Genomic DNA, 22,084 nt, shown 5'->3' on the forward strand with positions numbered 1-22,084 from the left:
GCTTACTGCTGCGTCTGGGTGGCTCAGTCACTTGAGCGTCCGACTTCGGCTGAGGTCATGATCTCGTGGTCTGTGAGTTCGAGCCCCGTGTCAGGCTCTGTGCTGACAGCTCAGAGCCTGGAGCCTGCTTCAGATTCTGTGTCTCCCTCTCTCTCTGCCCCTCCCCCACTCATGCGCACGCTCTCTCTCTCTCTGTCAAAAATAATACACATTAAAAAAATAAAGTACTTAGAGTTGAAAGAAATATATTGTGATATAAATATTATATATAGTTATATATATATATATATTATATATATATATAATTTATCATCACCATGATGATACTGTTTGTGAGCCCAGAATCAAAGCTGTTTTTCCATGTCATTCACCTTCACACTCCCTGATTATTTTTCTGGAAACTTCCACTGCTAAGGAAAGAACTTCACATATCACCTATTCCAGTTTCCTCATGTGCTATATTAAAAAATATGTACACACTACACAAAAATCAAGTTAAATTAGAGAAAAGCCACATGTGTAATATATATGCTATGGTTTCTCCAACAGAATATAGAAATGACTAAGATTTGCCATTTATTCTGGAATTCTTTCTTGACAAGTATACTGTCAGGGATTCTCATTTTATTTATTTAAAAAAAAACAGTTTCTCTAATAGAAATTTTCATGCTTAAGACAGGTTCTCAGTACTCTCTGAAAGGTTTAGGCTTTGGGATTTTTCCTCAGAAAAGACAAGAAAACCTTGGATATACTATTGAGGAAGTTTAAAATTATTTTGCCTTCTATAGAATGATGGAACATATTCAAGTGCTAGGAAAATGAGTAAGACATTTCTAAATTACTGGAAGGGGTAGTTGTTTAGTTTCCTGTAGTTACCAGAAAGATGATAGCTTAAAATAACAGAAATTTATTCTCTCACATGTTTGGAGACTAGAAGTCTGAATCTGGCAGTACTATACTCTCTCTGGGAGTCTTAGGGGAAACTGTGCTTGCTGCCTCCTTCAGTTTCTGGTGCCTTTGTGAACATTCTCAACTTCTGGTGCCTTTGTGAACATTCCGAGGCTCGTGACTGTATCCTTCTTGCCTCTATTCTCATCTGCCATAACCTTGTGTTCTGTGTGTCTTTATGAAATCTCCCTCTGTCTTATATGGGCACTCAGGAGGGTATTTAGGGCCCATCCATATAATCCAGGGTGGTACAGACTGAATTGTGCCCCCCTAAAACTCCCATGTTGAAGCTTTAACTATATTTGGAGAAGGCACCCTTAAGGAAGTTATTAAGTAATTAAGGTCATAAGGTTACAGCCTTGATCTGGTAGGATTATAAGAAGAGATACCAGAGAGCTTGCTCGCTCTCTCTCTCTCTCTCTCTGCCATGTGAGAACAACTTAGAAGGCATCAGTGTCCAAGTAAAGAAGAAAACCTTCACCAACAGCAAACCTTGCTAGGTCTTGATCTGGGAATTTTCAGACTCAGAAACTGTGAGAAAATAAATGTTCTGTTATTTAAGCCACCCAGTCTGTGGTGTTTTGTTATGGCAGCCTGATTGAACAAGACTGAATAATTTCCTCTTCTCAAAGACCTTAATTTCATCACATCCTTTGCCATATAAAATGACATTTACTCTTTTATCATAGGACATATCATATATATTTCTGTGGGCCCACTATTGTACACCATATAACCTACTAAGTACACAATCTGTTATTTTTTTTTTCCTAAGGAAAGTCTATTTTCAACCTGTAATTCAAAAATTCACAACATTAAAGATAATGATTAGAAAAAAAATATAATTTCAGTGATATGCCACTATCCAGATTTCTCCTTTTACCCATTCCCCTTTGGATTTTTTCATTTTTTTATTGAGATATAATTGATGTATAACATTATATTAGTTCAGGTATACAACATAATGATTTGATATTTGTATATATTGCAAAAGGATCATCACAATAATTTCTAGTTGAAGTCCATCACCGTACATCATTATAAAATTATTTTTTCTTAGGATGAGAACTTTGAAGATCTACTCTCTTAGCAACTTACAAATTATGCATTATAGTATTGTTAACAATAGCCACCATGCTGTACATTAAATCCTCATAACTTACTTATTTTATAACTGAAAATGTATACCTTTTAACCCCCTTCACCCATTTCTCCCACCACCCAGTCACTACCTCAGGCAATCATGAATAGGTTCTCTATATTTTTGAGCTTGTTTCTTGGTTTTTGCTTTTTTTGTTTTTAATAAGATCATAGTATTTGTCATTTTCTGTGTGATGTATTTTACTTAATATTCCCAAGGTCCGACCCTGTTGTTACAAGTAACAAAATTTCATTTTATTTATGGCTGAATAATATTGCGTGTGTCTGTGTGTGTGTGTGTGTATTTCTTTATCCATTCGTCCATAGATGGACACATAGATTGTTTCTATGCCTTGGCTATTGTAAATAATGCTGCAATGAACATGGGGGTGCATATATCTTTTCAAGTTAGTGTTTTTGTTTTCTTCAGAAAATACCCAAAAGTAGAATTGCTGGATCATATAATAGTTCTGTTTTTAAGTTTTTTGAGAAAAATCTGTACTGTTTTTCCTAATGACTACACCAACTTACATTCCTACCAACAGTGCAAGGGAATCCCCTTTTCTCCACATCCTCACCAACAGTTGCTATTTCTTACCATTTTCATAATAGGCATTCTAAGAGGTATGAGGTGATAGCTCATTGTGCTTTTAATTTGCATTTCCCTGATGATTAGTGATGTTGAACATCTTTTCAAGTACTGTTGGCCATCTGTATGTCTTCTTTGGAAAAAAAATGTCTATTCAGATATTTTCATTTTGTAATTGTATGGTTTTTTGTTTTGTTATTTATTTTTATTTGTTTATTTATTTACTATTGACTTGTATGAGCTCTTTATGTATTTTGGATATTTATCCCTTATCAGATGTATGATTTCAAAAATATATATTTTTCCCATTCAGTGTATTGCCTTTTCATTTTGGTAATGGTTCCCTTTGCTGTGAAGAAGCTTTTTAGTTTGATGTAATCTCACTTATTTAATTTTGCTAGTGTTGCCTTTGCTTTTCATGTCCAATCATCTCCAAGACCTATGTCAAGGAGCTTACCACCTACATTTTCTTCTAGGAATTTTATAGTCTCATGTCTTAACATTCAAGATTTTAATCCATTTTGAGTTAATTTTTGTGCATGGTATAAGATAACAGTCCAGTTTCATTCTTTTGCATGTGGCTGTCTAATTTTCCCACCACCATTTATTGAAGAGATTGTCTTTTCTTCATTGTATATTCTTGGTACTTGTATCATAAATTAATTGAACATATGTGTGAGGTATTTTTCTGAGCTCTCTTTTCTATTCCATTGATCCATATGTCTCTGTTTTTATACCAACACCATACGTTTGGGATTACTGTAGTTCTTTATATAGTTTGAAATTGGGAAGCCTGATGCCTTCACCTTTGTTCTTTCTCAAGACTGTTTTGGCTATATGGGGTCTTTTGTGATTCCACATGAATTTTAGGATTATTTGACCTATTTCCGTGAAAAATTTCATTAGAATTTTGTTAAGGGTTGCACTGAATCTTTAGATTTCTTTGGGTAGTAGCATGGGCATTTTAACAATATTAATTCTTCCAGTTCATGAGCATGGAATATTTCTCCATGTATTTGTGCTTTCTGCAATTATTTAATTAATGTCTTACAGTTTTTAGTGCACAGGTCTTTCATCTCCTTGTTTAAGTTTATTCCTAGGAGTTTTATACTTTTTAATGCTATTGTAACAGATTATTTTCTTAATTTCTCTTTCTGATAATTTATTATTAGTATATAGAAACACAATAGATTTTTGTGTATTGCTTTTATATACTACACCTTTAATGGATTCATTTATTAGTTCTAACAGGTTGTTGGAGTAGTCTTTAGGGTTTTCTAAATATAATATGTCATGTGTGAAAAGCAGCAAGTTTACTTCTTTTTTTCCATTTGGACACCTTTATTTATTCTTTCTTGCCTACTTGCTCTGGCTAGAATTTCCAATACTATGGTGAATAAAAATGACAAGCATGGATAGTCTTGCCTTGTTCCTAATCTTAGAGGAAAAGCTTTTAGGTTTTCACCATTGACTGTATTAGCTGTGGGCCTGTCATATATGACCTTTATTGTGTTTAAGTATGTTTCCTCTGTACCCATTTTGTTGAGAGTAAATGGATGTTGAATTGTAACAAATGCTTTTTCTGAATCTATTGAGAAGATTCTATGATTTTATCTTTCATGTTGTTAATGTGATGAACCACACTGACGATTTGCAGATATTGAGGCATCCTTCATCAATAGAATAAATCCCACTTGATGATGGTATAGGATCTTTTTAATGTAGTTTTGAATTTAATTTGTAATATTTTGTTGAGAATTTTTGCATCTACGTTTATCAGGGATATTGTCCTGCAACTTTCTTTTTTTTGCAGCGTATTTGTCTGATTTTGGTATTAGGGTGATGTTGGCCTCATGAAATGAGTTTGCAAGCATTCACTTTTCTGTTTTTAGCAAGAGTTTGAGTAGGATCTGTATTAATTATTCATTAAGTTTTTGCTAGAAATCACCACTGAAGTCATCTGGTCCTAGACTGTGGTAAATCCAGGCAATGGAATATGAATCCACACCAAAAATAAATGAGCTATTAAGCCATGAAAAGACATGGAGGAAACATAAATGCGTATTACTAAATGAAAGAAGCCAATCTGAAATAGATACTTAGTGTATGATTTCAACTATAGGACATTCTGGAAAAGGCAAAACTATGGAAAATATTAAAAGGACAGTGGTTTCCAGGGTTGAGGAAGGTAGGGATGAATAGGCAGAACACAGAGAATTTTTAGATCCATGAAAAATACTCTGATAATGTAATGAGGGATATATGTTATTATACATTAGTCCAAACCAAAGAGTGAACCCTAATGAAAACTATGGACACTAGATGATTATGATGTGCTGCAGGTTTATCTTTCATAACATTTGTATCACTCTGGCATGTGATGTTGATAATGGGGAAGGCTCCACATGTGTGTGACAGGGACTATGTGAAAATATCTCTGTACCTCTCAATTTTGTTGTGAACCTAAAATTGCTCTAAAAATACAAAGTAAAAAAAAAAATGACAACAACCAAAAGGAAAAACATACTTCACTTTAGGTGTTCTTGACTTAATTTAGCAAGGCAATGGAGTACAGAGACCCTTCAATATTATATAAGTTTTCCAAGTCCCCAATTTTTTTGTGTGCTAGTCCAGAATCTGAGTCCTCATTTTTTAACTCCAAAAACACATTATCTTCCCCGAAAGTCAGTTCCCATTCTGTATTAATTCATGAGACTCAACAAGGCTTCTTTCCACCAGGAGCATCTCACTGACATCAAAAGCCTATGTTAAGGAATGCATGTATTATGTTTAAATGTAAGCAGTTCATCAATTAAATACTACATTTTTGTATTTAAAGCATTTTATCTTTTTATACTTCGTTACACTGTTGAAGCAATGTATCATTTCCTCCAGTTGTTAAAAGTAATTAATATACACAATATACAAGTCTTTCCCTGTAGCAAAATTGAGATAACTTTAGTATTGATAAAGAAGTGGCCAAACCAGACACCCCAATTTTTTAATGTATTTTTAATTTTTGAAAGATTTTTTTTTTTATTTTTGAGAGAGAGAAAGAGAGTGCATGCAAGTAGGGGAGGGGTAGAGAGAGGGAGGCAGAGGGCCCAAAGCTGGCTCTGCACTGACAGCAGAGATCTCGATGCAGGGCTTGAACTCATGAGCTCTAAGATCATGACCTGAGCTGAAGTTGGATGCTTAACCAACTGAGCCACCCAGGCGCCCCATGATAGCCTGATTTATTAATATGTGGAAACAAGGGTATCCCTGGCAAACGTATGGAAGAGAAAAGTTTCACTGTCATTCCTTTCCCTCAACTTTTTGTGACTTTAATAATTAATGAAGACCTTTCTATCATCTATCCAAAGTAGCAAAAGCCCACAAAAACAGATAGATAGATGATTGATAGATAGATAAAACCTTTTATTTTGGATATATTCCTTGTCTCAGCCTTACCACCAAAATCTGGGAGCATTTTCACAAATGTACAGTACTTCCGTGAGAAAATATTAAACATTATAATTTATTAATACACTACATATTTATATTTTTAAGAGGATATTGAATATCTACCCTAAAATGTAATCTCCATCATTGGTGGGCCTGGTATTATTCTTCTGAGCTTCTCTAGCTGGGTTAGCTTTCCATCCTGTTAGTTTCCATGCAAAACCTCTGCCTAAACCCTTATGTTATGCTGTCAATTTTATTTTATTTGACTGCTGTTTCATCCAGGCCTCTGTGATTACATGCAAACAGCACTGACCCTTACCAAATTAAATAAAGAGACTTTATTGGTAGAACCTCAGGAGCTCCTAATACCAAGGAAATGACAGAAGTAACATATCTGGGGATGGGCAGAAACAAAGGCTGCTTCAGAAGACTGGGAGTATGAACCATCAAATGGGTCTTATTGTAGAAACAACTTGGGCAAAGCACCCTATTGGAAAGAATGTACATAACCATTTATAGCCTCCTGTTAATGTAATCAATATTAAATTCTAAGAATGGAGATTTCATGACCTAACTTGGGTCATGTGCCAACATCTTGATAGATCAGGGAACTTGATATATAAAATAATTCCTTGGAAACACCATCCCATGAAAAGTAACCCCCCAGAATGAAATCAGGAGCTATTAGCAAGGTAGAAGACATGATGAACAGTTAATGAGGAATTAATGGTAGCTCTTTGAGATCAAGAACTGTGGTTTTAATGTTTGATCTCAGTTCCAAATATACCACTGTCACAGAATGGATGCACAATAAATGTTCACTCATGCTGCAAGAAGTAATTAAGATTGTCACATTTTGAAAGATTTCTCTAAGCATAAATATCTCTATTCCTCTTGATTTAGTACCGATCTTTAATTCTTATTTTCTTTTTTGTCCTAAGAAATGTATCTTAAATTAATAATGAAAAGAACAACTGAACTTAATGAGTGTAAAATGTGTACTAGCTTCAAAGGATGCAATAATGAATAAAGCATGATATCTTCCCTTCATGGGTTCCCAACCTACGAAGAGAGACAGACGTTTAAACCAATGACTAATATGATATGAGCTGTCTTGAAGACTGGTACCAAGAAGATTGATATTATCACAATATTATAACCTAAAATCCAGAACCACCAATATCCTTAACTGCAATATACATTTTTACAAGTTCATTATAGGAAACATTATTTAGACATGTAAAGGAGAGTTATATCCTTATATTTATGTTTAGGAAATAAAGCATATATATAATCTGTGTAAAAACAATTAAATATGTCATGGGCACTATAATCGTGACTATATAAAATACTCGTGTGGATATGGACAAAGACTGGAAGGCAACATTGAGAAGTAAAAGTAGTTATTGCTAGGATGATGGATGAGTTTTGTACTTCAATTTCCTTTAATGCTGTTATACAGTAAATAAATTTTCAAAGGTATGTTGGGACTGTTCATTCAATGATTTGATTGTTCAACAGAAACAAAATATGCTAAAATTTCTCCTTGCCTGTTAGTGGGATTTACTCTATCTTTTTGCAGTTGTGGTTTTTGCTGCGAAAGGCAGAGGAGACTCTCCTTCACTATTCGTATTTATTTATTCCCCCTGTACTTTTTAACCTATTTCTTCAAACTGTCTGTAATCTGTAGGTTACAAAAAGGCCAGTAGGTTTTAGCTAGATTAAATGGCTCTTTTGATTCATGTTAACATTTTTAACATTGTTACTGAATAGCACCTATCTATTTAAGGGTCACAAGTGCTTTAAACCCTTCTTGCTACAAACCTACTTTTTCACCACGTTTCTCTATTTCTGTAGAATTTTTAAATTCTGTAGGTTCTAATCATTGCTCTCGACAAAGAGCAATCTCTTTTCGATAGCCAGAGCACTTCAGTTTGGCATCTGTTACCATCTACTTGATCTATATCTATCGTTTCTTTCTTGATTGCCACACCCTATGTTCTCTTCCATTTTTGCCTTTATGCTGCTGCTGCACCATGCTCACAGAGCTCTGGCCATTTTATATGCTTGCTTTAAAATATCAAATGAGGTGGCGCAGTCGGTTAAGCGTCCGACTTCAGCCAGGTCACGATCTCGCGGTCCGTGAGTTCGAGCCCCGCGTCAGGCTCTGGGCTGATGGCTCAGAGCCTGGAGCCTGTTTCCGATTCTGTGTCTCCCTCTCTCTCTGCCCCTCCCCCGTTCATGCTCTGTCTCTCTCTCTGTCCCAAAAATGAATAAACGTTGAAAAAAAAATATCAAATGAACTTTCATTTGGCTACTAAACTGAAATACATACTTGGCTGCTCAATTTTGGAATTTCCTTGCTACTTGTGGCATTTTTATTGTGCTCACTCTACTGCTACCCTATAAAGCAACCGAGCAACAGCTGAGTCTTCTTCCTACATATCTTTGCTTGTACCGTTCCCTTCACCTGGAACGTTCTCCTTCATTCTTCCCTTAATCACTCAGGGCTTGTGCCCTCTTTTATTAATTTTTGTGTAAATTCTGTGAAGACAGAAACAATACCTTCTCATCTTTCTATCCACCAAAAACATCTAACACAGAGTACTGGCTTATTCAAAGACATTTTGTTTACCTGTTTAAATTTCTTATCTTAAGTAAGGTATAGAGGGGAGATCAGAAGATAGGGGTCTTAAATAAGGAAGAAGAGGAGAGAAAGGTGGACTAAGAGAGGGGAAAAACTTGTTGTCTTCTGGATCTCCTACAATGAAATTCAATTCCTTTAAGTTATAAAGAAAAAAGAATTTCATTTACTTACTTTATTTTTCTATTGTTTGTTTGTTTGCTTGTTTTTACCGTTACAGGTAAAGCCCAGCATTTGGGTAACTTAATATAGAGACTATTTTAGTCAACTAAGGTGCTTTATTTTCTGTTGTTTCTCTAATGTACTACTAGTTTTGATTTTTTGTGTTTGATATTCTACTAGTTTTATTAAATATTTTTGTATTCTTAAAGTATTACTTTTGTAAGGAAGTTCCCCTGCTAAGGAATGAAACTGCCTATGGAAAACCATGGCAGTGTTGTGCAGAGAGTAGCAAAGAGAAAATCTGAGTGGGTTCTTGGGCACTTTGATCAGACCATATCTTTGTCTTTATCTTCCTGGGTCCCCAAAGCTTAGAACCCTCTTTTCTGTTTCCTCTGTGATCCACTGAGATCACAGTTTCAGATCCAAGCAAGTTAGCATTCACTGAGTTTAGTTTTTGTCTATCCTACAATAGTACCCTCATAGATTGATGAGCCTAACAGCATATTCAAATCAGCTTTGCCCAAGAAATGCACTTTCAGTGGAAAATCTTAGACCAATCTATAGGGATATTTACATATATTAATTATGAATACACTTCCCTGGACAGAGCCTGAAAAACTGGCTTTAAAAAATTTTAGTGTTCCTAAAGAGATGAATTTTAAAATTGTATTTAAGGTTTCCAGAGATATGAAGCAGTGCTTAATTTTCCTTGAGTGTGGTGTTGCCATTTTATCATATTTTATAATAGTCACATGGATCTATTTGTTGAACCTACTTCTCTCTCTCCTTTTCTCTAGCCTCAACAAACCTTTACTGGAAGCAATGAGAGCTCTCAAATTGAGACAACAAAGGAAGAAAATCTGAACACTACTGAGTGCAATCCTCTAAGTGTAAGAATAAGTTAAAGTGGTTTTCACGTATTCAACATGAAACAGACATTTTAACAGTTCTAGTTCATGCCACCATGAAGCTTTCTATTTCTATGTAATATCTACTGTCTAAATGTTGTACTTTTTTATTATTTTTTTTTTTTTTACATTTTATTTATTTTTGATATAGAGAGACAGAGCACAAGTGGGGGAGGGGCAGAGAGACACAGAGACACAAAATCCGAAGCAGGCTCCAGGCTCTGAGCTGTCAGCACAGAGTCCAATGCAAGGCTCGAACTCACAAACTGCAAGATCATGACCTGAGCCAAAGTCGGACGCTTAACTGACTGAGCCACCCAGGCACCCCTAAACATTGTACTTTAAAATGTGAAAAAGCAGATGTCTTTTGGATGTCAGTGAAGTGTAGGTATTCTTTTAGGAAATGTAATAGACTCTCAGGAGTACTATGTAAGTAAGGGGAAGTAAGGGGGTGACCACAGGCTCCGGAACATGCCCATTCCCATGACCACATGACAAAAAGCTGTTAAAATCTTTAAAACAAACAAAAAAACCCCGAGGATGTGATTCAATAGTATTCTGCCTGTAAAACAAATGAACCCAGCATTACAACGACATTACATTGAAGGAAGAGAGATTCTTTTTTTTTAAAGCTTATTTATTTACTCTCTCTCTCTCTCTCTCTCTATATATATATATATATATCACTCTGTGATATATATATATATATAGAGAGAGAGAGAGACAGAAAGAGAGAGAGGGAGGGAAAGAGAGAGAGAGAGAGAGAGAAAGCATGAGTGGTGGAGAAGAGCAGATGGAAAGAGAAAGAAAGAGAGAGAGAGAGAGAGAGAGAGAGAGAGAAAGCATGAGTGGGGGAGAGGAGCAGAGAGAGAGAGAGAGAGAGAGAGAATCCCAATCAGGCTCCATGCTCAGCATGGAGCACGATGTGGGGCTCAATCTCATTTACTCTGAGATCATGACACAAGCTGAAATCAAGGGTCAGATGCTCAACCAACTGAGCCACCCAGGGGCCCCAAGAAGATACATTCTTAACCTTCAGATGATAATAAGAAATATGTAGTTTTGTGCTATGGGTGTTTTTTTTACTCATAATAATGTAATGAAATTTTAATTCTGGGACTTTGGCACACTTACAGACCTATAACGCCTGGATTTGAGAAACAGCAAATGACAATTGTGTTGAGTAGATTCAAAGTTAGGCTTTAATCTAGGTGACAGAATGAAAAGTATGCTGAAACTATTCATGATTGAAAAGAGATCCGGCTACTGAAAGGAAATAAAGCAGAAGAGACACATAAGTTAACCAAGTCTATCTCTTTTTCTTCTATTGGCCGCTAATGTGAATTTAGAAAGATGAGTTTCTCAACAATTTTGCCTTCAACTCTCATATTTAAACATGTACCAATTTAGAACATAATAAAACCAATGAGAAGTAAAAATGAAATTCTTCCAAAGGAAGAAGAAGGTAGGGAGGCTTTGGGCTGGAAGGAACCTTTTTTTTTTTTTTTTTTTTTCAACGTTTATTTATTTTTGGGACAGAGAGAGACAGAGCATGAACGGGGGAGGGGCAGAGAGAGAGGGAGACACAGAATCGGAAGCAGGCTCCAGGCTCTGAGCCATCAGCCCAGAGCCTGACGCGGGGCTCGAACTCACGGACCGCGAGATCGTGACCTGGCTGAAGTCGGACGCTTAACCGACTGCGCCACCCAGGCGCCCCTGGAAGGAACCTTTTGATGAAGACAGGTCTCTAACAGTGTGAGCAAACATGCAGAAACAAGAAACCATCGGAATAAAATTACTAGAGAATAGAGTGCAGACAGTGGTGGGATCTATGCCTAAAAGGATAATTTGGGACTTAAATATGAGAGATCCTGGATTCCCATGCTCTAAGGAGTTTGGTTTGAATTAAGGTTGTAGTTCAGGTTTTTAGATATCTGTGTCCAATTAAGTTATGAGACCATAGGATTAATTTCAAGGAGTGTGTTTTTATTTCTTGATGTATTTTCTTAAAACTACCAAAAAAATAATTTTGCCACATAGACATATAGCAAATCATTAGACTATACACTTAAAACTGAGTTATATCTTGGGATGCCTGAGCGGCTCAGTCGGTTGAGTGTTTGACTTCAGCTTAGGTCATGATCTCGTGGTTCATGGGTTCGAGCCCCACATCGGGCTCTGTGCTGACAACTCAGAGCCTGGAGCCTGCTCCTGCTTGTGCTTTGTCTCTCTCTGTCTGTAGAAAATAAATAAAAATAAATGTTAAAAATTAAAAAAAAATACTGGGTTATATCTTAATGATATATATGAATTTTTTAAAAAAGAAGGAAAAGAATCTTGGAAGCAGCACACTTATGAGTAATGCTCAGGCTTGATCCTTCACAGTACTGCTTTGAGCTCTTATATTAGGAGGAATTCAGTTGCCTTATTCCTGCCTCTGTACTGACATATGTGTGCCTTGAGCAAACCATTCTTGTAATGAGGTGGCCAAAGTATCTAGAAGGACAAAGAACAGGGCTTCATTAAGCCTACCAAACAAACAAGCAAAATGTTCCCACTGGAGACAAAGCTGAAAAGTTCTGCGTATTGTGCCAAGGCTCCCCAAAACAACATTCTGGTCTACTTTTCTTATCAAGAGTGAGACCTACCCAAAATTATAAATTGTTTTTTGTTGTTTTTTGTTTGTTTGTTTCACTTTCCTAGTTTTATTGTCCTTTTTTTTTGTCACTGGCAATTCCTTTCCCTTCAAAAGTCTCATAAGCAGCTACTACCTGTTTGCAGGTCCCAGTCTGAGCCCCTTCAAAAATCTGCGTCCACCTGCACCAAGATGAATGGTCTGTCTCTAACCTGGCCTCAGTCTAGATTTTAGTCTTGGAGCTTCTACTTCCAAGAAGTTACACTTTGTAGTTCAGAGAGTGCTCAATATTCACAGGCTGTAGACTCACTTACCTTTAAAGGCTGTGTGAGTAATGTAGATGAGTGAAATACACCAGATGTAAGCAGTAGGAATTAGTGGCACTGCTGTGAACATCAATTTTCAAATTTTACACCTACAGCTCTTAGCTGCCCTCACAATAGTATCACCTCAAGAGTTCTTATAAAATACTGATGCCTGGAATTGACATCCGGAAAATTAATTCAACATCTTGGTATCTGGGGTATAGACATTAGTTATATTTATTTTTTCAATTACTCCAGTGACTCTAATGTGCAACCCAGTTTTAGTATCAATGTATTTCACATGTAAGTGATCATAAACATCATGTGGAGAGCTTTTAAAAATCAAGATTCTGACAAATTCTTCAGGAAATTTTAAATGAATAGGACTAAATGTAACCTGTATTCATTTTGTTTCGTTTTGCTTTGTTTTGTTTTGTTTTGTTTTTTGTTTTGTTTACATGGATCTGGCAACCCTCTTCCCAATCCAGGTGATTCTGAGGCAGATGGCCTATGAGCTATAATGTGCAAAACCTTGGTTTAGATAACACATAATCCCTTTAGTATGTTGTTTAATAATGGATTTTCTGCTTCTCCTGCTCTGTTATATTTACCTTCTAAAAAGGGCAATGCTTAAGTAATGCTCTCTAATTTAAATGATGAAAGACTGTGGTGTGACTTTTGAGAGTGCGTAGGAGAGATCCATCCGCAAACCCTTCATTTATCAGTAACCATGTACTGATGTAGGACTGTGGAACTGAGCAGGAAACTGATGTGTGATTTCATCTGTTGCTAAGGTCTCCATGAGAAATTTAGTGGACCGTCATCACCCAAGCAGCAGTAACCAGAGTATGATTAATCTTACGCATGGAGAGCTCTATAGTTCCTTTCCAGGGATTCCCCAATGCTAAGAGACTTCTTCAACCTTACAGAAAGAAAGTACGGGGACCTTTGGATCTATGAAAAGTATTGTTACTCAGCTTGTCTAAAAACACCAAGAATATTCTTATTTGTGTTGAATATCATGAAATGTGTTTGCTTCCATTTTAATACTGTAATATGAAAATAACTTCAACTTGACTCTAACAAAGCTGGAGACTCAGCCCTAATGTGGGCTGCTTTAATTTAATGTCCAAATGAGGTATCCAAACATAATTTCATAGAGTAAAAGCAAAATAAATGTATCCATTTCTGGGAAAGGGGTTAAGTGTATTTTCTGTTGTAAGATAGTTATATTAGGCAGAATTATGGCCTCCTTATTGTCTTTATTTGGCAATTAAGTATGGGATAAAAGTGATGCATATGGGTCGCAAATTAACAAGGGGTAAATTTGTGATGGTTAATTTTATGTGTCAACATGGCCAGAGAGCTGGTAAAACATTATTTCTGGGGATGTCTGACAGGATGTTCCCAGAAGAGATTAGCATTGAGTCAGTAGATGAAGTAAAGAGGATTGGGCAGGAATTCTCTAATCCCTTGAGGGCCCACATAGAACAAAATGATGAAAGAAGTGTGAATTATTTCTTTCTTGAGTTGGCACATGCATCTTCTGCTGCTCGCCCCCGACATCAAAGCTCTTGGATCTTGGCCCTTGCAACTCTGGGACTTAGACCAGCAGCATCCCTCTGACTTCCCCAGTGGAAGTTACATCCTCAGCTCCCCGCGTACTTGAGAGTTGGATTGATGTACCACCAGTTTTCCTGATTCTCCAGCCTGCAGAGGACATTATCACGGTGTATCTCAGCCTTCATAATCGCATGAGCCAAGCCCCATAATAAATCCCCTTATATACGGATGTGTATATCCTATTTCTTCCTCTGGAGAATACTAATACAGTTACTTTCTCATACTTATATCCTGCGTATTTTGGATATATTTTGAAATAATTGGCATCTGCATCTTATGGGAGTTGTCTTTAATCAAAGATTAGTCAGTGTAACCTAAGATTTATAAACTAAAATAAAGTGGATGGTAGTTTTTAAGGTAAAATTTAATTTTAGTGGCCTTATTTGGCAAAATTAATGGTTGGCAGTTTTATCCCCATATCTTTTTTTTTTAATTTGTTTTCTACTCTATGAAATTCAAAAATCTAGAAACTACCAAATAAGGACATTTTAAAAATAATGAAAGTATGATAAAATAGGGACCTCAATGAAGCCAGTAACAGAAATAGTTGAGAAAAAGAAGTCAACAGAATATCAAAATGAGAAATCCATACGACTTTGTGATTAAGTGAAGATGCAGAAATAAAGATAAATTTCTAATACGGACCCCAATTTTGATGCTAATTAATGAGGACAATTATATTGTTGTTCTCAGATAAAATACAGGGGGAAAAGTTTAAGTTAATTTTTGTCCATTTACTTGTAAACAGATAAGGCTCATGTTCTCTTAAAAACTAAAATGAATAAGGTGCCTGGGTAGTTCAGTCAGTTAAGTGTCAGACTTCGGCTCAGGTCATGATCTCACAGTCCGTGAGTTCGAGCCCCGCATTGGGCTCTGTGCTGACAGCTCAGAACCTGGAGGCTGTTTCGGATTCTGTGTCTCCCTCTCTCTCTGACCCTCCCCCATTCATGCTCTGTCTCTCTCTGTCTCAAAAATAAATAAAGATTAAAAAAAATTTTTTTAAAAACTAAAATGAGTAAACATGTACATTACAGCTAATTTATTTATTACAAATTATGATAGTTTTTAAGAAACAACTTTATTGAGGTATAATTTGCATACCATACAGTCACACATTTTTAAGTGTGTATTTCAATTATTCATGAAACTTATTGAGTTGTACAGCCATTAACACAGTCCAGTATTGGAACATTTCCATCTCTCTACTAAGATCCCCATGCCTTTTGTACAGTTAATCTGTTCTCAACCTCAGCCTAGACAGACACTAACCTCGTTCTTATCTGTATAGGTTTGTCTTTTTGTAAATCATATATAAGTTCGTCATATAATATGTAGTATTTTGCATGCACTTCCTTCACATAGTGTAATGATTTTGAGGCTCATACATGTTGTAATACCTATCAGTAGTTTGTTTCTTTTTATTGCTGAATAAGATCCATTGTACAACTATACTGCATTTTCTTTATCCATTCACCAGTTGATACCTTTTGGATTTTTCTACTTTTTGGCCATTAGGAATAGTGATGCTACGAATATTCGCATAAACAGCGTTGTGTGGACATATGTTTTAATTTCTTTTAAGTAGATACCTAGAAATGGAATGGAATATAGTTTTTTCTTGAATTTTTAAGAAACAAATGAATTTCCAAAGTGTGTGCACTGTAAATCCAAAATGTTTGCATTTACAACCTAATCAGTAATGTATAGAGTTCCATTTACTCCACATCTTTGTCACTATTTGTTATTGTCTGAATTTTTGCTTAGAAGGCAAATTCTAGTGAGTGTGAAGTCAAATTTCATTATAGATTTAATTGTTAATTCCCTAATGGTTAATAATATTGAACACATTTTCATATACTTATTAGCAACTCACATATTTTCTTTGGTGAAATATCTACTCAAAATTTTTCCCCATATTTTGGTTGTGCTGTTTCTCTTCTTAATGTTGAGTGGTAAGATTCCTTATGTATTCTGGATGTAAATCCTTTGCCAGATATATGACTTAAAAATATTTCTCTCAGTATGTTTTGTATCTCTTCATTTTCTTTTATTTGTTCATTTTAACAAATAAACAAATAAATAAATTATTTGTTTATTTGTTTCTTTTATTTGTTTATTTATCAGAATAAAGTCTGAAGCACGACTTGGTCTCAGAGGCTTGACCTGAGCCAAAATCAAGAGTGAGATGCTTAAGCAACTGAGCTACCCAGGCACCTCTTAACTTTTCATTTTCTTAATGGTATCTTTTAGAAAGTAATTAATAGACTTTTTTTTAGTGCGGTTTTAGATTTACAGAACAATTGAGCAATAGTACATAGAGTTCCATATAGCAACCAGCTGTATTTTTGTAATTGACTTGCTGTTTAATTCCATTACAGTCTGATGGCATAGTTTGCATTTGTTCAGGTGTGTTTTATGGCCCACAATAGAGTCTACATTGGTAACTATCCCATGTGACCTTGAGAAGAATGTGTATTTCTCCTGTTTGATGAAAAAGTCTATAATTGTCAGTTAGGTCCAGTTGATTTATGATGTTATTCAGATCAACTATATTCTTACAGGTTATCTGTCTGCATGATCTATCAATTAGTGATAGAGAGGGTTGAGGTCTTCATCTATAATAATGGATAGGCCTATTTGTATCAAAATTATTTATTTTTTACTACTGACTTCTGTGAGTTCCTTATATATATTGGATATTAACCACTTATTAGGTAACTGGTTTGAAAATATTTCTTCCCACTCCATAGGCTGCCTCTTCATTTGTTTGTTATTTTGCTGTGCAGAAGCTTTTAAGTTTGATGTTGTCCCACCTGTTAATTTTTGCTTTTGTTGCTTGTGCTTTTGATGTCATATCCATGAAATTGTTGCCGACACAAAGGTCAGAGTTTTTCCCTGTTTTCTTCTAGGAGTTTTCTAGTCAGGGCTTACATTTAAATCTTTAATCTATTTCAAGTTAATTTTTGTGAGTGGTGTGAAATAAGAGCCCAGTTTTATTATCATAATATAGTTTGAAATCAGCAAGTGTGATATTGTCACCCTCATTCTTGTTTCTCAAGATAGCTTTGGCTATTTGAGATCTTTTGTGGGTTCATTTGAATTTTAGGATGGTTTTTCCTTTTTCTGTAAAAACAGACATTGGAATTGTAATGGAAATTACAGTGAATCTATAGATAGCTGTACATAGCATGGAAATTTTAGCAATATTTATTCTTCCAATCCAAGAAAACAGAGAATCTGTCCATTGATTGGTGCCTTCTTCAATCTCTTTCATTAGTGTCTTATCATTTTAGTGTATAGCTCGGTCACATCCTTGGTTAAATTTCTTCCTAATCATTTTTCGTTTTAGATGCTGTTATACAACAGATTGTTTTCATTATTTCCTTTTTTTCCATGTTGTCTTTCAAGTTTTTATTTAAATTCTGGTTAGTTAACACACAGTGTAATATTAATTTCAGGCATAGAATTTAGTGATTCATCACTTACATACACACCCAGTGCTCATCACAACAGATACCCTCCTTACTACCTATCACCCATTTTACCCATCCCACTACCTACCTCCTCTCCAGTAACCCTCAGTTTTTTCTCTGTATTAAGAGTTTGCTTTCTGGTATGCCTCTTTTTTCCCCTCCATATCTATCTGCTTTGTTTCTTAAATTCCACATATAAGTTAAATCATATTGCATTTGTCTTTCTCTGACTTACTTATTTCACTTAGCATAATACTCTCCAGTTCCATCCATGTTGTTGCAAATAGCAAGATTATATTCTTTTTCATCACTCAGTAGTATTCCTTTGCATTGTATGTATATATACATACCACATCTTCTTTATTTAGTCATCTGTCAATGGACATTTGGGCTCCTTCCATAATTTTCCTATTGTTGATAATGCTGCTATGAACATCGGCGTGCATGTGTCTTTTCAAATCACTATTTTTGTATCCTTTGGGTAAATACCTAATAGTACAGTTGGTAGATCATAGGGCAGTTCTATTTTTAATTTTTTGAGGAACCTTCATATTGTTTTCCAGAGTGGCTGCACCAGTTTGCATTCCTACCAACCGTGTAAGAGGATTTCCCTTTCTCTGCATCCTTGCCAACATCTGTTGTTTCCTGTGTTAATTTTAGCCATTTTGACAGGTGTGAAGTAATAGCTAACTGCAGTTTAGATTTGTATTTCCCTGATGATGAGTGATGTTGAGCCTTTTTTCATGTGTGTTAGCCATCTGGATGCCTTCTTGGAAAAATGTCTATTCATGTCTTCTGCCCATTTCTTAACTGGATTATTTGTTTTTTAGATGTTGACTTTGATAAGTTATTTTTTTATTTTTTTTAAGTGTATTTATTTTGAGATGGGGGAGAGGGGTAGAGAGAGATGGAGAGAGAGAGAGAGAGAGAGAGAGAGCTCTAAGCTGAGAGCAGGAGCTCTAAGCTCCTAAGCAGTCTCCACACTGTCAGTACAGAGCCCCATGTGGGCCTTGAACTCAGGAACCATGACATCATCACCTGAGCCGAAGTCAGACACTGAACCAACTGAGCCACCCAGGTGCCCTGAGTTTGATAAGCTCCTAATAGATTTTGGATACTAATCCTTTATCAGATATGTCATCTGCAAATGTCTTCTCCCATTTTAAAGGTTGTCTTTTACCTTTGTTGATTGTTTCCTATGTTGTGTAGAAGCTTTTTATCTTGATGAAGTCCCAATAATTGATTTTTGTTTTGTTTCCCTTGCCTCTAGAGACATGTCTACTAGGAAGTTGCTACAGGGGTGCCTGGGTGCCTCAGTTGGTTAAGCTTCTGACTCTTGGTTTCAGCCTGGGTCATGATCTCATGATCTCGCACTTCATGAGTTCGAGCCCCACATCAGGCTTCACACTGACAGGAGCCTGCTTGGGATTCTCTCTCTCTCTCTCTGTCTCTCTCTCTCTCTGCCCCTCCCAGCTCACTCTCTCTGTCTCTCTCCTAGAAATAAATAAATCAGCTTAAAAAATTTTTTTAAAAAAGAAGAAATTTCTTCAGCTGATGTCAAAAAGATTATTGCCTGTGTTCTAGGATTTTGATGGTGTCCTGTCTCACATTTAGGTATTTCATTCATTTTGAATCTATTTTTGCATATAGTGTAAGAAAGTGGCCCACTTTCATTCTTTTTCATGTTGCTGTCCAGTTTTCCCAACACCATTTGTTGAAGAGACTTTTTTTTATTGGATATGCTTTCTTGCTTTGTCGACGATTAGTTGACCGTATAGTTGTGGGTCCATTTCTGGATTTTCTGTTCTGTTCAGCTGATCTATGTGTCTCTTTTTGTGCCAGTACCATACTGTCTTAATCAGTACACCTTTGTAATATAACTTGAAGTCCGGAATTGTGATAGGTTCCCTACTGCTCAAGGTAGGGCTCAGTCCCACTATCCTGGGTTCATGACCTGAATATACTTTCTCTATTAAATTGCTTTGGCACGTTTGTCAAAAATAATTGACTACAAATCTGAATTTATTTCTTAACTTTCAGTTGTTTCATTAATCTATATGTATGTCCTTAAGCCTGTACCATACTGATTTGATTACTGTAGCTTTATGGTAAGTTTGGAATTGCGAAGTTAAAGTCCCCTTACTTTATTGTTTATTTTCAAGATTGCTTTGACTATTTTCAATACCTTCCATTTCCTTGTTAATATTAGGTTCAGCTTTTCAGTTATAATAAAGAAGCCTGTTGGGATTTTGACAGAATTTGCATTCTGTAGATAAATTTGGGGACAATTGTAATTTTACAATATTGATTCTTTCAGCCTATCGACATTAGTTATCTCTCCATCTACTTACATCTTTTAAAATTTCCTTCAGGAATATTTTGCAGATTTTCGGTGTACAAATCTTGCACTTCTTTTGTTTTCTTTATTCCTAATTTTTAAATTCCTTTTGATGTTATTATGAATGGGGTTGTTTTCTTAATTTCATCCAGATTCTTAATTGCTAGCATTTAGAAATGGAATTAATTTTTGTATATTTATCTTGTAACAAATTAAAGAGTTTCAAATGACTGTGAGCTCTGACTCAAACTGTGATGACATTTGCAAAACAGCCACATGAAGTTATAATGTTGATTTCAAGTAATTATGATGCCATACCCAGAATAAGGGAGATAAATCTCTTATCTGATTTTGCTTATCAGTGTAGACTGATACAACATGTTCTATTCTAGAAAGACACTGCTAAGTTCAACAGTGACAAATGGAGTGTGTCTACTATAAAGCTTAAGGGACAAACCTCCAGAGGAAATTCAGTATGTAATGTTGATTGGTTTCATTTCTGTTTCAAACAGTTACCTGATGTGTAACCATGACTATTTAACTCCTTGAGGCTCATTTTCCTCCTTTGACAAAGAGAGATAAATGTTGCCTGTCTTATATAACTTGTTAAAGGTTCCAGTGAGACAGCCAAACTTAACACCTGGTTTATCAAGGACACATAGCAGGTTCTCAGTAATTATCACTTTCCATTCCTTTATTCAAAGCTATACCGTTCACTTAAAACATCAATAAATATTTTTGAGTTGTATGTTTTAATTAATTTCTCTAAATAGAAAAGAGATGACGAAAGCAACCGCAAAAACTATAATGTGAAATAAGGAGTGGTCTTATTTACTCCAGAGCAGAACTAGATGTTGCTGGTAAAAACAGCTATAAGAAGGAGAATATTTCAGTCAAATGTAAAAGTGAACTCTTAATGAAAAGTATACGAATACAGAATTAGCTACAGGAAGACATAGTATATTATATGATTGAGTAAAGAAAAACAACTATTCTGGGATGTATTTGGGAATTGAAGCACGGATGTGGAGGAAAAGAATGTGAGTATCTCTTTGAATTCTAGGATTCTATGATCATCAGCAGTCTCACTGAGAGCTGATGGGAGTGCATGCAATCTCTTAGTAAATAAATAGCAAAAGAGATGCATTTTGACTGCTGTTGGTACACCTGAGACTAAGCAATAGAGTAGAGAAAGACTTAAAATTACATAAAACCTAGATTTGAACACCAACTTTGCTATTTCCTCACATGTCACTTTGGCAAGTGGTTTTATAATTCAGATCCCTTATTTATATAATGTGGATCAGTGATTTTCAGACTTTTGCATGTCTGAATCACCAGGTCAACTGGTAAAACTGCTTGTAAAGCCCTACTCCCATAGACTATTAATCAGTAGATACGGGGCACAGCCCAGGAATGTGTAATGTTTTAATAAACCTACCTAGATTTTCTTCTTTCAATATTTCCTGATAAACATTTTGAGAAACTTGGATGTTGATTTTTTGCAGGTTTGTCATGATAATTATATATGATATCAAATTAAATGCACAGTATTCAGTAATTTCACAATGTCCTTATTCATTCTAAGAAAGCTCTTCTGCAATTTTAATATTCAAGGTCTCCATATTTCCATGGTCAAGGTCCCAAACTAGGAATTACAGGCGATGCATTTTCTTTTTTTTTAATTTTTAAATTTATTTAAATTTAATTTTTTTCTTTAGAGATAGAGAGAGCATGAGCAGGGGAGAGGGGCAGAGGGAGAGAAACAGAATCTTAAGCAGGTTCCAAGCCCAGTGCGGAGCCCAACACGGGGATTGATCCCATGACCCTGGAATCATGACCTGAGCCAAAATCAAGAGTTGGATGCTCAAC

The 22,084-nt window shown here is 35.6% G+C and overlaps 1 protein-coding gene across 1 annotated transcript in view; it reads left to right on the top strand.

The window, feature by feature from the left end:
- LUZP2 (leucine zipper protein 2) overlaps positions 1 to 22,084 on the top strand; it is a 265,710-nt gene that overhangs the window by 229,736 nt on the left and 13,890 nt on the right. Inside the window, 1 exon segment of the mRNA XM_047072511.1 lies at positions 9,728 to 9,839. Within this exon segment, the coding sequence (XP_046928467.1) occupies positions 9,728 to 9,839 (112 nt within the window).

Source organism: Lynx rufus, unplaced genomic scaffold (assembly GCF_022079265.1).
Source record: "Lynx rufus isolate CCGP_SWC_20201006 ecotype Redwood Valley unplaced genomic scaffold, mLynRuf1.p SCAF_9, whole genome shotgun sequence".
Taxonomy (NCBI): domain Eukaryota; kingdom Metazoa; phylum Chordata; class Mammalia; order Carnivora; family Felidae; genus Lynx; species Lynx rufus.